This window comes from Enoplosus armatus, chromosome 20 (assembly GCF_043641665.1).
Source record: "Enoplosus armatus isolate fEnoArm2 chromosome 20, fEnoArm2.hap1, whole genome shotgun sequence".
NCBI classification, from domain to species: Eukaryota; Metazoa; Chordata; class Actinopteri; order Centrarchiformes; family Enoplosidae; genus Enoplosus; species Enoplosus armatus.
This window is the reverse complement of record NC_092199.1, coordinates 15,208,370-15,224,620: the sequence shown is the minus strand read 5'-3', so window position 1 is coordinate 15,224,620 and position 16,251 is coordinate 15,208,370. Positions and strand designations below refer to the sequence as shown.

The window sequence follows — 16,251 nt, the reverse complement described above, 5'->3', positions numbered from 1 at the left end:
CTTGTGTTTGAGAATGTATGGGAGAGAGAGGGACAAATAGAAGGACCGGCGTGGAGGGAGGAGAGAGAGAGATGGTGATTAGGATGGACAGGTTGCATGGGTAACGATTATGGAGTCTGCAGTGTACCACCGGGATGATTAATCAATGCTCAGTTGTAGCCAATTAAGAAATGAATACATTAAAAGAAAACTATTATAAATTAAATTGAATTTGCATTTCAATTGCGCTTTAAGGATCTCAAAGTAAAAAATACGAAGAAACTAAAAAGATCATTCAATTTGCCAACCCACAGAGAAGCTACAAGATTTCTTTATGGGCTTATTAACCATCTGCTGCACAGTGCTGCCGACTCCGGCAGGGCACAGGAGCAGTCATGGGAATCGCGGTTCAACTGCTGGCCAATCGGAGCTCGTGTCGTGGGTTTGGACCTCATTAAACTTTCAGGTAGCTCGCTGCCTAAAGTATGATATCTCCAAATTAAAGCACCAGAGGGAAACTGGGAATGTTGAAGCAGGAGAAAAAGAATGGTGAAACTGAATATTATTGGCAAACATTTGCCATTGAAATAACAAGAAGTGAAATGAATACGTTTGCCAATCGGTAAATAAAGAATTTGAGCAGCTATAATCAATGTCTTTATATTAACAATGTGTGACCGTGTGACTACTTGTATGTGAAAGGTGTCGCTTGTAGATACAAACCCCACAGAGAATTACCTCCCAACTCCACTGTGTTCTCTGTGAACATAGTGGAGCATTCAGCAGCTAAAGAGACCGATGTTCGTATCAGGAGTTAGTGAAGACCAAAAACAGAGCTGAAAGGAGAGGGAAAACAATTTAGATTAGTCCATTTATACTTGCTTAGATGTATCAATTTATGAAGTGATTATGATTAGAATTCTAATTAAATGCTGATAAAAGTCTCTCGTCATTTTGGTGGCACACTCCAGACTCCAGAAAACATGGGTGAAGAGTGGGAAAACAAGATAAACCTTTAGCTCTAGTGTTTTTCGCGTATTATCTGTAGATCACTGACTTTACAATTACAAGTGACCCACAGCTTTGAAAAGCAAAACCTGAATGTGCTTTAAAGTGGTCACGCCTTCTGTTGTATTTGGTTTATGTGACACATTTTAGGCTTTGTGCGGTTTTGCCCCCGGCATGAGAAGAGTAGGGGAGATCACGAGGTTATCCAAACCCTCAGCATGCCAGCCTCTTGTGTCTACAGGCAGTGGAAAATGTAAAATATGAAAACACTGCAACGCGCAGATAGCTAATTGCCATGCCGATTGTTACTCCTGTTAGGCTGAATTCACACGTCGTACTCATTTGTTTGATGATGTGTTGAGTTTTTTTCTGCGTTCTTTAGCTTTTTGTCTTACGTCAAGCAAATGTAATATTGTCTGTGCAACCTCCAGCCGAGGGTTTGAGCTAATTAGATTGTCTTGGACCATTAACTTTGTTTTCATGACATTAACAGAGATTGCAATGCTGATAATTGGAATGATACAGGGACAAACCCGGGACATTTTTTATTCTAGATGAGAATTGTAGCTCTGTGTCCTTCGGCCTGCAAATATAAACTTGATGACAGGCAGCCAACAGGGGCATCAGATTTCATCTGTAATAAACCTAATTGTCTTTTAAGTTCTGTGACGCTTGACAAATTTGAGGGTTTTGTTTATGTTGTCTTCGCCAGGCTTCTTTGGATGCACCTCTTGACATTTGTTCTAACACTATCTCGGCTCTCCTTTGAAGCACCCTTTTTGTAAATGCATGAGGTATTCTCGCTGAATGCTAACGGGGTATTGAGCAAAGTAATCTGTCACTGTTATCAACCTCTGTGTGACTGGAGAGAACTGTGAATGTTGGTTCTCAATCCCTCCCCTTGAGCTACAGTGGCCATTAAGGGTTCCGAATTAAAATTGTTTGTACGTTGACCGACCACATCGAAAGGCAAAAGTGGTAATACCTGTTCTGAATGGCCACACTCAAAGGCAGGGCCTCCTGGCTGCATCCATTACTCAAAGACTGCTCTTGTTAACATTTCCCTTTGACAGAGAAGACGATTTAAACTCAGAGAACACATTTCTCACTCCCATCCATATGTGATTGGTTTACTGTCTCTATAAAGTAAAGAAAAACTTCACGCGACAACACTGTGATGGTGTAATTAGCTACAACAGGATTGATAGCTCTGACTAGCCTCTATCGGCCAATGACAGAATGTCGGAGTGCCCTCTAGTGTTCCATAAGGTCACACTTTACATGTCAAAATGATGAGGGATACATACGGCCTATCTGTGTCCAAGGTTTCCGTAACTTTGTTTTCGACATTATTCTCCTCTGTCACGCAGATAAAATAGAGAATGGAGATGTGTACCAGAGGAGGAGAGGACCTCATTCGGGCAGCTCAGATGGACAGGAAACAGGAAGCAAACAACAGGAAGGGGTTGGGCATACAGGAAGCAGCTGGCGACGAATTCTTCTCCTCATCCTCGCCATCACCATCCACAACATCCCAGGTGAGAATGAGCCACCGGGCTGTCTGAAGTAGCTGACAAGGGAAGTTGTCAATTTAAGAAAATGACATTGAGTTCCATATGACTGACAGGGGTGGCGTTTTGCACATGTATATCCCATCACAAATATCTGTGTAAACAACATCTGCAGTGATCTGGGCAACATAAGCCATTCATAAAAAGGCCAAATTCAGGTTATGTTTCTTTTTTGGTTCTTCTTGTTGATTCTGAGTGGCGACAAAGTTCTGGCAGCAGAACGTGATGAATACCAAGCCTGTGGCTGCTTTGAAACAGGCAGAGGAGCAGCTAGACAAAGGTCATTGGTAGGAGGAGAACACCTCACTCCTGACAGCCACAGAGATTATCAGCAAAAGCAAAATGAAGCAAATGCTCGACAAAAAGACCAAGAAGAAATTTTGGCTGGGCAGGCTCTTCCCATGCCTGGCCCCAGCAGTGGAAGATTACCAGAACCCAGCTGTCTTTCCTTATGTGTTAAAGCGACAGGAAATGTGATTCAGAATCACTTTTTTTTTGTGCTAAACAACATGAAGAATACAAGAGAGGCAGACTTTGACAGGGAGGAAAAGAATAATAGATGAAACCGTCTGTGCTGCTCTTAGTTTACTATCTAGATAGTCAGAGAGCCTTGTGTATCTTGTATATACAAACTCAGTTGTCAGTTTGATTTTACTTGCTACGCTTGTGGCATGGCTCTCGTGATGGTAATGTCGGTCTGATGGTCGGTCCACCACTTTGGTCCAGACTCAAATATCTCAACATGGATTGGATGAATGGATTGCCATGAGGTACAGGTACTCATGGTCCTCAGAGGATGAATCTGAATGATCTCTGACTTCCCTCTAAAGTCACTATAAGGTTGACATTTGTGTTAAACGGTGACATGTCTTGAAATCAGGTACACACATTCATGCCCCCATCAGAGTGAATTGTAATCACTATGGTGATCCGTTAGATTTTCAGTGAGTCCCATCATCAGGTCAAAATTTCAATTTGTTCAATACTTGCTCGCATGGCTGTAGATTCATAGTCTTGTTTATTTGTATTATAGAAACAAAATATGAATGGTGGGTGAAAAGAAACACGTAGTTCATGTTCTTGATGATGATATTTCAATATAATTGCTACTGGCCACTTTTGCTACTAGTTTTGTCAACATTGTCACGACCTGATATTACCCTAATTGATATATGTGTCGGGTAGCAAAGGGCTTTACAGGGCTTTTCTTATGGAAGTCCAGACACCAGCTTGACAGTTTCTTAGAAAAACATAAATCAAGAAGATCATGTGAACATTGCACATGACCTTAAGGTGCCACACAGAAGCCAATGCATGCTGCTAAAGTTGCTATGGCAACATGTAAACCACGCTGTACAGCAGTGAGCTTTCCCATAGCCGTAACAAGCTGAGCTGAAAACACTCCAGAGCAGCCTTAATTCATGCCAAAAGGGATAGTTTGTTTGAGCTGAGCTCAGGCGGATTGAGTATGAATATACCTGAGGAATAAGACCAGCTCATGCATTATATACACTAAATCGGTTCAAGTCAACAACCCCACGAATGACAAAACAAGCTTTGTGTGTGTGTGTGTGTGTGTGTGTGTGTTTCAGGCAGAGAGCAAGAGAGACACTATCATTTAGTGATGCCAACAAGCTGTTAATGTTAGTAATGAGCTGTAACAGTAAAATATGTGCCGGTAACAGGTACGGTTTCACTACCAATTTACAATTCATTTAGAGGAACTCACCTGGTGCTGAGCTCCACAGAGGGCCAACAATAGAGGTGCTGTGCCACACCCTGCACTAAATCTCCTTTACCAGCCCAGGTTGTTTGGCATTGAGTCGGTGCTGAAATGCTCACTGAATGGTAATACCCTTCTTCCTCTCCGCTTGGAATCAATTGTTGGAATATCTGTGAAAAATCCTGTCAAACAGACAGGTTTCTCCTGGAAGTTTACAGTTTACATTATTGAACACTGCGCAGAGGCCAACAGGTGGCCTTTCTGTCAGATTTAATGAGACTAATGACGTGTCAATCATGCATCAAAGTCGACGCCCAGGGAAGAGCAGTGTTCAATATTTGGAGTTTTATAATGTCAGATTGAACAAGAGGATTTCCTGTTGTGTAAAAGTCAGACTCTAGTCTTCATTATCTATATTTACAGTTTTCAAAAGTGTTTCTTACTCTGCATCGTTTCAAGTACTTGCCCTTTTTCTCTCCTTCCTATTTGTATAATCTTGAGCAAATGATCAAAGCAGTCTCTTGTTTTGATGAGAATAAGTCCCTGTTTGACAGCATTGTTTGATAATGACAATGAAAAGTTTATTCTGAAATGCAGCAGTGAGTAAACGATGAACATGTTGTGTTGCTGCATGATGTTTCACCTGATTTGATAAACTTGAATTAAATTTGTGTGCAATGCCAGATTTTGAGGCCAAAATTGTAAGTACGTCATTTTATGTTTCGCACACTGAGCCACAGCCACGGTGAAATACTGCAGATACAGCGGCACTGAGATCATGTTGGAGGGAAAATGTGCAGCAAAGGTGTGCTGCTGTTTTTGCAGTGTTACATGATGCACTTGTTTTCAGTTTTAGTGCCTCAGTCTCATTCTGTCTTCCTGATCAGGCAACTAAAGACAGATATGATTTCATGTGACTTCATACTTTTGACTTTACAGCATTTTTGAGGAAATACATGCACCTTTTACTCCACCATATCCATCTGTTGGTTTGATTAAATGTGGACATATAGAATGCATCATGAGCACAGCATTGATCTGTGTACAATTAACGATTTGCTCCCATCAGATTAATGAGAAAATGCAGTTTCATTAGTTTGAATGATTTTCCGCCTTACACTTATTTGATTTCCATTCGTTCCATCAGTAACAGCAACACCATTTTCATATTGAGGAGTGATTGTTTGCTCCAGGAAGTGTAGATAAAAGGCAAAGTGGGGACACGTGCAGTGTGTAGCAGGAGGGTAAATGGTGGTGGCTGTGTCACCAGGAAGTGCTCCACTATATAAAATGTGAAAGGTCAGTTCATTAATGAGTAAAACCGTGTACTGGTCATTGCATACGCCTGGTAATTGTAACATTTGCATGCAAAATGTGCTCCTACACAAACACACTTGCATACAGACATCCATGCACATGCAGTCATAATCAGACAACACGTTAAGCTGTGATTGAAATGATGTGATTGACTGAAGTGTCTCAAGGGTACAAACAGATGTGATACGTTGAGTCCAACCATGCGTTTGTCTGTGATGGACTAATTGTGTGCAGATCCAGCTTGGAAGAAGAGAACTAGCTCGTAAGGGTACAGGTGTCAGATGTGGGATCTAAAGTACTCAGATCATTTATAAAATATAAAAATATTAAAAGTACCAACACATCAGAATGAACTGTTGTAGTGTGATAGTTTTAAAGTTGAGATGTAAAACAGGACAGGCAACATAATGTTGGGAAGAATTTGATTTGAACGTTGAAAAGTGTGCGCGTTAGCTAGCTAACAAACGAGTGTGAGCTCTGTGCCGCTAAAGATTGATTGATTAATGGGTGGATGTCATGACGTTATTGGTTGAAATTGGTCGGTTCAAGCTGATGTAAGCACACGTCACATTTTGTTTTACAGGAAGAAGACATGATTGGATTTTAATACAAGAAAACAAAGAAATATTTTTTGGCATATATTGTTAGATGGGTGCACAGTATGATCGGGGATGTGATCTAAAAAGAAAGCTTTCATTTCACCTGACTTTAATTACTTCATATAAAGTTAGGTAGGCAAGTCCAGTAGTTCCCAACCCAGGGGTCAGGCCCCCATTCAAAGATAAATCTGAGGGGTAATTCTTTTTTTTGTTGTTTTTTCTCTAATCTTTGTTCTTTTGTGAAATATTGGATAATCCAATCACTCTGGGCCTCAAAAGGTGATTTATAGCAAACCATCTGAGACGTTCAGTTGCGGTTATCAAATCACAGACATCTGAAATGCGACAAGGAGCCAGTAAAAAGAAGATGAGCCATCAAACTCATTTTGCCACCAGATTTTCTACGCCTCTTTTTTTAGAGGTGAACGCATTAAGTCAAGTGTCTGTGGTAATTGCCTGTCTTTCGTGCCCCAGTTTATCCTATCACTAGCACACAAGGTTTTGTTATGTTGCACAGTAAGATGTCGAGCACAAAGAGCAAAATCATTTACACTGAAATGAAATTCAAGGAAGCACTTAACAGCACAAAAACTGTCAGCCATGCAGTCTAGGATTTGTTACGAAGCATTACGGAAATTGAAAGTGTTTTTCAGTTCAGTTCTTCAGCGTTCTCCTGAAAGCTGCTCTGTAAAACTTTAAACTGTAACTATGTAAAAGTTCATAGTTACGGTATCAAGGGATTTCATCTCCCTTCAAGCTGGGGGAAGGAAAACTGGGTGATGTAAATGTTTTTATAGTACATGACAAACATGTTTGAGGTGTATGAAGACACCCCAGGGACAGGGTGTGCAGTCTATATTTTAACATAAAAGGACTAAATGAACATTTATGAGTCTATATTTGAATAGAGGCAGCACAGAATAATGATCTCAATTTGTGTGGTTGGTTGTCACTAGTTTAAACAAAGAGTGGCTTTTTTCCTTTTCCGTTTTGTTGAGTAATTATTAAAAGTAAAATTATCTAGTAACTCACAAAGCAATATTTACAGGAAAAAATAAATGTAGTTTGGTGTAGCGGGTATATGTTTCTCTGCGGTCCTATCTTCTTAATCATCTACTGACCCCTCAGATTTGTCTTGTGACCCTTTGAGGGGGTCCCGACCACCAGGCTGGATAAATAAACCTACAATTAGCCTGAATGCGGCTTGTTTTTTCCCAACTTGATGCCGTGTGGTGGGAAATGTGTCTCTCCCTGTCACCGTGAGGTTGTCTGGACCTCGTTTTTGTGGAGCGAGCGTGTGCACCCCGCCAAGGCCTGTCAGTAGATGATTTCACTTTTGCCATAATGGTATCTTTTAATAAGCCCATAGTGATCGGTCAACATCTCTCCTCCTCCTCCTCCTCCTCCTCCTCAGAGTGTGTGCATGTCTCTGCCTGGACTCCCAACAGGTTAGGACACCTCTGGAGCTCTCCTATGTATTGACAGAGATAAGAGTGTCCAAAGTGAAAAAAGTTGATAAAATGCTCTTATTTCTAGTCCTAAAAGTGGAACCAAAAATGTATCACTCTGTCATTTTTGATCAGTTAGGACCAATTTCTACTCTGAGACACTTGAGATGAATATGGGCCCAGACCTCATTTTTTCTTACCACTGTACCTCAATGCCCACCTTCTTCACTGTCCCACCATCTAAACTGTGTGTAGGAGTGGGAGCTATCCTGTTGTATTCTCGTGTTATGTGTAATTTTGCAGCCCCAAATTGCTCTAAGAGGCACCTGTTTGGCTCCTTTGAAGTGCTTCTTCACCCAGTAATCATGTCATTTACCATCAGCTACAAACACTGGGGACCTTTCTCTGTTGTCTTTTCTCTGTTTCTGTTAGCGTCTCAACTCTGTAATAACCCCATTTTGTGATTCTGTCTGGCTGTTGAAAGACGTCTATCTTATGAAGACCTTGATTCTGCTTTAATATTGATATTACACACATTTTTTACATTATTCGGTGCTGAAAGAAAATCAGCCATTTATTGAGTGCTTTTTCCCCAGGGTGAGATAAGTGTCCTTGTTTTGTTTTTTTGGACCCCTGGCAGTCAGTGGGGATGGAAGCCCTCACCCTGGTGGTGTTAGTGCATTGCTCTTCCTCTTGAACAACACAAACAGCAGCTGCATAACGTCATGCGCCGATCTTCAAAGAGGCTCAGAGCGCTCTGTGACGCCGCAGAGACGGAGCCGTGACAGAAGTTTGGAGACGGTCCATCAAACTGAGCAGGAGATTGATGGCCGTCCTTTCTCCCCACCATTAGGGATCATCCCTGTTAGTGTGATGGATGGAGCAAGGTCGTTGACAGCTACTGCTATTAGTTGGTGGAAGCGGAATAAGAGAGAAAGAGGAATATCATTATATTACTGGAAGTAGAGTTGAAGATTGTTCCGAAAACACCAGAAACGAAGGAAATTGAAGGAAATGGACTTTAAAAAGCTCTTTATTATGTTATTGTCCTGCAATTTAACGTTCTTTAGCAATGTCACTCTCCTGGATTTAAGGCTGTTAACAATAGTTGAGTAATTGATCGGTCGACAACAAATTGACAGGCAACTATTTTAAAAATGGATTAATGATTAAAGTCAATTATGCAAACATGTCAGACATTCTCTGGTTCCAGCTTCTGAGATTTGACGAACATTCAACGCAGTATTTACGTGACCTTTGATTGGTCACAGGTTAAATTCATTTTCTTTTTTTTTAAGCACAAACACTTTTCTTGCTCACTTATTCCAGTCACTTCTACTTTTGCCGTTTGTTTGACCGCTGTTGATAAAACTCCACCCTTTCTGCAGATGTTTTGAATTAAAAGCCTATGAGGGAAGGGAAGGGTTATGCCCTTTGAGCTACTGGAAGGCTTTTTAAAAAAAAAAAAAACATCTGTCAAAGTGTTTGTTGGGAATTTGTTCGTAACTGAGAACAGAATTTCTGTTGCAAAGAGACACTCAGAGCTGCAGAGTGGTGAGCATGACACGACTCGACTGTCGTTGCACTGATTGAATCAGTGCTGTGGAAATGCACGTTGTGCAGAATTTATCATAACAGCAGGTAAACATGGGGGCAGTTTTGAGTTAGCAGTAACAGCAAATGGCATCAGCAGCAAATTTACACAGAAGCACAACAGAAGACAGGGAGGCGTCTTACTAAAATGTTATAAAATATACTTATTTATCCTTATATATACTTAAAAAAATGGGGGGGAAACAGGAAGAAAGCCTGTTTCAAACACAGGACTGAAGTTGAGGAAAATAGGGCCAGTATTTGAGAAGAGTTTCCATCAGGGCCAAAGCAGAAACATTGTATTTCAATACAAATGTCTTTTGGAGTCACTCTAAATACAAGTGATGAGTTACCACTTATTAAATGTCTTTTAGATGTTGTAGTATTGCACGGGATTAAGTCATGGTTTTCATCAAGTGATTTGTATTTTATGATGCAGTAGATGGTTGTATATTTTGAAATGTCACCTCGCGATCCCTGAGGACGGGAGGATGAAAAAGCAACAGCAGTGAGTGGAGACTTTGATGTGGTTTTTAAAAAAAAACACATCTCACCCCAAAACAGATGGAGGAGAAAAGAAAGGGCAAAATTAACGCTAAACCTCACCGTTCTGTTGTAGCAAAAAAAAAAAAAAAAAAAAAAAAAAGGAGAGGGAGCTGATACAGTAGAGAGGAGGCCCAGTAATCGCAGGCTCAGTGAGAAAAAGGAGTGTGTAGAGGAGATTAAAGGAAAGTGCGATGGAAATGAGTGGCGGCTATGACAATGGGCTGTCAGCAGCAGAATCGTCAGACTTGCTTAAAAGAGCATAGAACATTAAGCAGGAATTGGATAGAACCAGCCGCTGCGCACATGCAATTGTGTCGAGACAGAAACACATACGCAGGCAGGTACACATATTTTTGACCAAAACCAGTCTGACGTTCCTGCAGGGAGTGAAAAACGCACAAAAGAAAGACAATAGGTGACAATATAAAGACATCTCTCATTTCATCTCTCATTTCTGCCACGACAGAGTTGAAGACTCACACTCTTCTCAGGAATCATCTCGACTGTTTGCCAGTGACACTAGTACTAGTAGCAATCAGTGACCCATTGCTCCCTGCGGATGGGAAATGGTTTCAAGAATGAAAGAGATCACTCGGAACAACTTTTGTGTTCTGATTTGCGGTGGCCCTTCCCTCTAAGGCTTCTTATGGCTGTCTGAAGATAAATGTTAACACGTCTGGGGTTCTACTCAGAGAGTGGGTGGTAGGGGTAACTGCGTCTTGCACATGCTTGTAGAGCTGTCAAAGTGGACACATGAGATAAACGCCATTCGTGTTACAAAATAATCTACCAGGAATGTGCGCTTGATTGGCCACCGCAGCATTTTGCCGGATGCATTGTGTCAAACGTTGGCCCCCTGCATCGGCACCCCCCACTGCGTCGCCACACTGACCTCATTCAAATGAAGGGGAGGACTGCGTTTTTTCCCCCCACAAGGCTAAAATTGGTCTGACTCTACCGCCACGCTAGCAGCTCTGTGAGTCACTTAAAATGTAGACCTGACGACGGCACTAGATGAGAAGTCAGGGATCCCTAAAGTAAATACAATTCCTCCTGATAGGAATATGAGTGTCTGTACCAAATTCCATGGCAATTCATCCAGTATTGTAGTTGTAGGTAGGTTGTGTAGGTTTCACACAAAACCACAAATGTCAGCGTCTCCAAAGTCATTGGAACACATGAACTGGTAACCACAAATACCTGTCTGTACCAGATTTTGTACCAATCCATCAAGTAGATGTTGAGATATTTCACTGGATAAGTGAAAACTTTGAACTGCTGGTGGCGCTGCATGGAAATTCAGGGGATCAACAAAGCCATTTGGATTCATCCTCCAGGGGCCATCTGCACCATATTGCATGGCAATCCATTCAGCCACCTAAAAAGCAAAAATGTCAACCTCATGGTGGTGCTAGAGGAAAAGCCAGGGAATCTGGGAGTCTAGGATTCATCCTACATGGATGTCTGTACAGAAGCTAATGGCGATCCAGCCAATAGTTATGGAGATATTTCTGTCAGGAGCAAAGTGGTGGACCATCAGACAAAACAGCCTTTCCAACCCTAGAGCCACGCCACTAGCAATGCAAGTAAAAATGTAAGTCACTTCGGATAAAACAGCATGCCAAATGAATGTAATGTAATTCTGTATTGACTTCCTCTAACCACCATCACTCAAAATTCATAGAAAAAAAAATACAAAGAAAGGATGGTGTTTTTGGACAATGACAACTGATGTCACATCAGTGTCGCATCAAGTGTAAATTTTGAGTTCTTGGCTGTGAAACTAAGGCGCTGCTCTCTGCTTCAGCCGTAGCTGTGACGCCACCTCTACTGTCAGCTTGGTCAGGAGTGCTGCAGCTGAAGCCAGGAAGCTGCAGGTTTAGTTTTGTGCGGTATTGTAACAATCCTTGAGATATTCATTTAACGGCCATGAGATGCTGGCAAGGACTCATGAGTAAAACCTGACGGGTGTGTGGGCGTTTAGTGCTCCCCTACTAACCCTGGTCTCTGTTTTGGAACAAAAGCTTCCAGCTCAGAGGACTCGCAAAACACTCCCAAATCCCCAGCTCACATTTCCAGCTGTGTAGCAGTACTACAGGTGAACAGCTGTTGTCAGAAAGCCCTTATTCTTGATCCAACAGACCAGATGAGACAACTATTTTTCGTACTGACATTTTACCTTTCCCACGGATCCAACAGATAGTAGCACCAGTGATGTTTCTGAAGTACAGAGGACAATCTTAGTAATATCAAGTGTGGGATATTTGTTTACCCAATCATTTAATGTGACCATATTTGGAACTTTAGAGATCAGAGGAGAAAGAAATCAGTGAAGATTTAAAAAACTTCTATTGTGCCCCTGGCCTTGCACTCGATGTGTCAAACGCCAGAAACACTGAAACTCGCTGAGCTAATGTTTTATTCAAAATCAGTTGATGGTTTTTCAGTGCAGATAGAGTTTCTACTGGCCCCATGGCAGTTCCATGGATTAGACAGTACCAGAGGATTGAGATGAATAGTAAAGGGGACCCACAGTGTAACTGAAGGGTGCTTTTGCCCACAGTGGCTCTACAGTATGTCCGCCTGTACTGGGCAGGTGGGAATTTGATTAGAACCATTGTGCATTGTTGCCAGAGGTAATGACAAGCATTAGATTATGATGAAGTGGCCTCTGCCTCTTCAGCAGCTGCAGGGACATCAGGATAGCAATCTCTTACTCTCTTGCATTTGCGTTGTCTTTCCACTCTTTCTTTCATTCTTGCTTCTGGCTCTGTTCAAAGTCAACAAAATCAGCCTATCACCACCTCTAAAGCTCACTAATTAACACGTTATAGCTCATTTGTTTAATTGCTACAAGCACACATTGTGGTTTTACAGGGGCTTATATGCAGGATTATTTCTTGGCTGGGTCCAGTGCCTTCCTGGAGTCTCTGGTTGCAAAGCAACTTCACAAAGAGGACAAGACTCCAGTCTTTGTGTTAAGCTAAGCTAACCTCCTACATGAGAGTGATAGCAATCTTATTATCTCTTACCTTTGAACAGGGTCACATTTTAATTGTATCTGAGTAAGTTAGCTACGTGTACGGAGACAGCAATTTACAAGCAATCTGTTTGGAGCAACATCGGCTTCAAGTTAGATTTCGTAAATCGAAAGGGTTTATCCTCTGTGGGCACAACTCCCTGATGTTTTTTTTATCTTGTGTTTTAATGCTAGCCGTAAAAACAAAATCAGGAAACTAGCAGGTTTTACCATTGTAATAACCTAGCTGTTAATGGCATGGCAGGACGTGACTGCTTCTCAGCGTATGATGAAGTTGAAACACCGTCCCTCTGCCTTTTTGCTATGAAATACAAAATAGCCTGTAGAGCTGACTGACACATGCACACAAACAGTGTCCCACACACACACACACACTCCTCAGACCCATGAAATACACTCGTAGATATATCGTACACTGTGACATTTTCACTTTCAATTTGAATGGTGTGTACTTTAAGTATGTATGACAGGCATTTCAAATCATACAAATGGGACATCAGAGGAGAGGGATGCTGCTCAGGGTGTACAGAGCACGCAAAGAGGGAGCGGAGACAGGCTCTATACAGTGGTCACAACTGTAGAAATCCCTTTTTAGTGGAGCTTTCTTGTTGTCGTCCTCTACGTAGTCACAGTTGTAGAGGATGAACCTTACGGTAAAAACAAATACTCACATTTGCACTCAATTGCGGATCAGTAGTTCAGCAAATATGTTTCATTCCGTGAAGTCTATGTTCCTTTGTAGATATGGTCAGAGAGATGAAACCTCAGTAGCAGGTTTCATCAGTTGAAACCTGACTACAGAAGGTAAGACCAAATAAAAGAATACAGTGCATTCCTCGGAGTAGAGGTCCCCACGGACTGTTGCTGTGAGTAGATCACAGTGTTCTGTCTGAAAGAACAGACCATATCCGCCCATATCCACAGACCATACAGACCATTTCCACGCTTTGCCAACATTGTTCCTTCCTCTTTCTTAAAACGTTGTTTTTCCTATGTAGTGCTTCAAAAAAAGTCAATGGACAAATCATACACTAACATGGATCAATTGTCTGTTTCTTTATGTGCAGAGGGTTTGGCTGTGGGTGTTGGATTCGGAGCCATTGGAAAGACTTCATCTGCTACTTTTGAAAGTGCCAGGTAAGATTGGTATCAAGGCAAAGAGACACACATAGAGTATCTTCATTTATCCAAAATGTCACCTTTCTATACTGGCATGTGTAGTGGCTAATTCATACCTAGTTTATTGATGGACCTGGCAATTCGACTATCTTTAGTAGCTCCTGTTGTTATCCCTGTTAATATCAGGGCACATTGTGTTGAATATAGAAAAACAGACATTCTGTGCAGCGCCGCAGCTGGACACGAAATTATGGATCCCACCAGCATGATGTGTTGAGAAGTGCTGTGATTGGCTTTGCACACCTGGGAAGTTGGTAGTCATAAGATTAAAGATGGCATAAGCCTTGAGTTAACTTTAGGTAAAGGTTTGGTGTGTTTGAGGTTAGGATTAGGGTTATACACCTATGTCGATAACTGTACTGTTGTTGTATGCTGCTGACATCTAGTGGTAACATTATAGTACTGCAGAGAGCAGTGGCAGTGGATACTGTACTTACACTACTACACATATAGTATTTCCTTTGTCTATCAGTACTGGATGTGTAGATCCTGATCTGGATCCAGATACAGTTAAAACAAACAAAAAAGTACACACTTCTCTGCAAGTGTGCCAAATAAAAGTTTAAGAAATTGAGAGGTTACAGTCGTCGATTTATGCATCATTGTTGGGAATTCAACCGCTGTCAGATACAACTAAAACAATGGTGGACCTAGTGAACAGTATCGCAGCTGATGACTCCCACCATGCTGTGTGCAGAAGCACTCTGGTTGGTTTGCCAAACCGGAAGGTTGGGCTGTCCTAAGATTAGCAAGACTACAGCCATGCTAGCAGTTCTGTGAGGCTGCACAGTGGTGCTCTGAGCTAAATGCAAATGTCAGCATTCTAGCATGCTCACAATGATGATGCTAACGTGTTGATGTTTAGCAGAGATAAAGTTTGCCATGGTCACTATCTTAGTTTAGCGTGTTAGAATTCTAGATATGTGGTCATCAGATGATGGTCCCAGATGAGAAGGGTCACCAAAGTCGTCAGGATTCATCCTCTGGGCACCATGGATCGCTGTACCAAATGTCATGGCAATCCATCTAATAGTTAATAGCTAATACCGGTTGGGTTTAGTTAAACATTAAAGATGGTTTGGGGTTGGTTTAAGGTTTAGTGTGCTTTAAGTTAGGGTAAAAATATGGGCAGGGTCTCCATCTGTGCCCATAATTGCAGTTGTCCTTTGTGCTGCTGACATCTAGTGGTTACACGATGGTACCGCAGAGAGAAGTGGCAGTTGTTTGGCTGGAGATCCCTGACTGACAAAAACAGGTGTCGCTCTGGTCTTTTCCCATCTCACCACCCTGATCAATCTGGTGGAACCAGATAATCATTTTTTAAAACGATTCATCTGTGTGCCTCTGTTTAAGCACAACGCCACCACACCGAGCCTCTTTAAGGTCACTGAACTTTTGTAAATACTCTGGGATCAAAGTCTTCTTTGAAAACTCTGTTTTAAAAAAGATGACAATAAATCCAATCTTTCATATTTTATTGGGACTTTTAGTGTGAGCATTTTGCTGTGAATCACCACAAGGCTTCTTTTCTGACGGCTTCACGAGTACAGATGTTCAATGTCGGATGTGGACACGAAAGCTTCCATTTTGTCTCACAAGAGTTGGAATCTTTGCTGATAAATCTGAGAAATAACTCTTTGCCCAAGTAAACTGATGTTTAGAAAACATCGTCTCAGTTACCTCACTTTTACTGAAACAGTACGTCTCCAGCTGATGGAAACATTTAAGTGGCATATAAGAAAAAATCCGGTTCTCTTTGTAGTTCAGGCAACAATACACATTCATCATATCATGATCTTGTGACAAATATATCACAGTGTTTAGGTAGCTCTTGTATTTCTCCATAAGACGGTTGAGCTGTTGCTGATACACCCCCGCTGCTTGCTTGGCTCTGGACCCACCTGCCCTCTCGAGACGAGCCTGATGGATCAACATCTGGGTGTGGAAGGCAGCTCCGTTCACCCACTGCTTGAGAAACTGAGTGGTCATATGTCCATCGTTCAGCATGGAATTCTTAGAAAGAAAAGGAAGGTTTTACGGCATGATAGAGTTAATAGAGATGTTCTTATATACATTTTGCTGAAGTTACATTCGAATATTCAGTCATTGGAATGTGCGATCTGTTCAAATACAGATGAAAGAATTTGACTTCTTTGCACCTTTAGCCGTGTAAGCTGGGCACTAAGATCGATCTCTATTTGCCGGGTCTCAGCTAGTTGAAGCTGTGGCCTCCCCATGTTGATCTGCA

At 41.7% G+C, this 16,251-nt stretch overlaps 1 protein-coding gene across 1 annotated transcript in view; it reads left to right on the top strand.

Annotated features, from left to right (window-relative positions):
* LOC139303654 (zinc transporter ZIP11-like) overlaps nt 1–16,251 on the top strand; it is a 100,755-nt gene that overhangs the window by 80,552 nt on the left and 3,952 nt on the right. The window contains exons 6-7 of the mRNA XM_070927494.1: nt 2,358–2,525; nt 13,892–13,961. Coding sequence (XP_070783595.1) covers nt 2,358–2,525; nt 13,892–13,961 — 238 coding nt within the window. The remainder of the gene's footprint in view (nt 1–2,357; nt 2,526–13,891; nt 13,962–16,251) is intronic.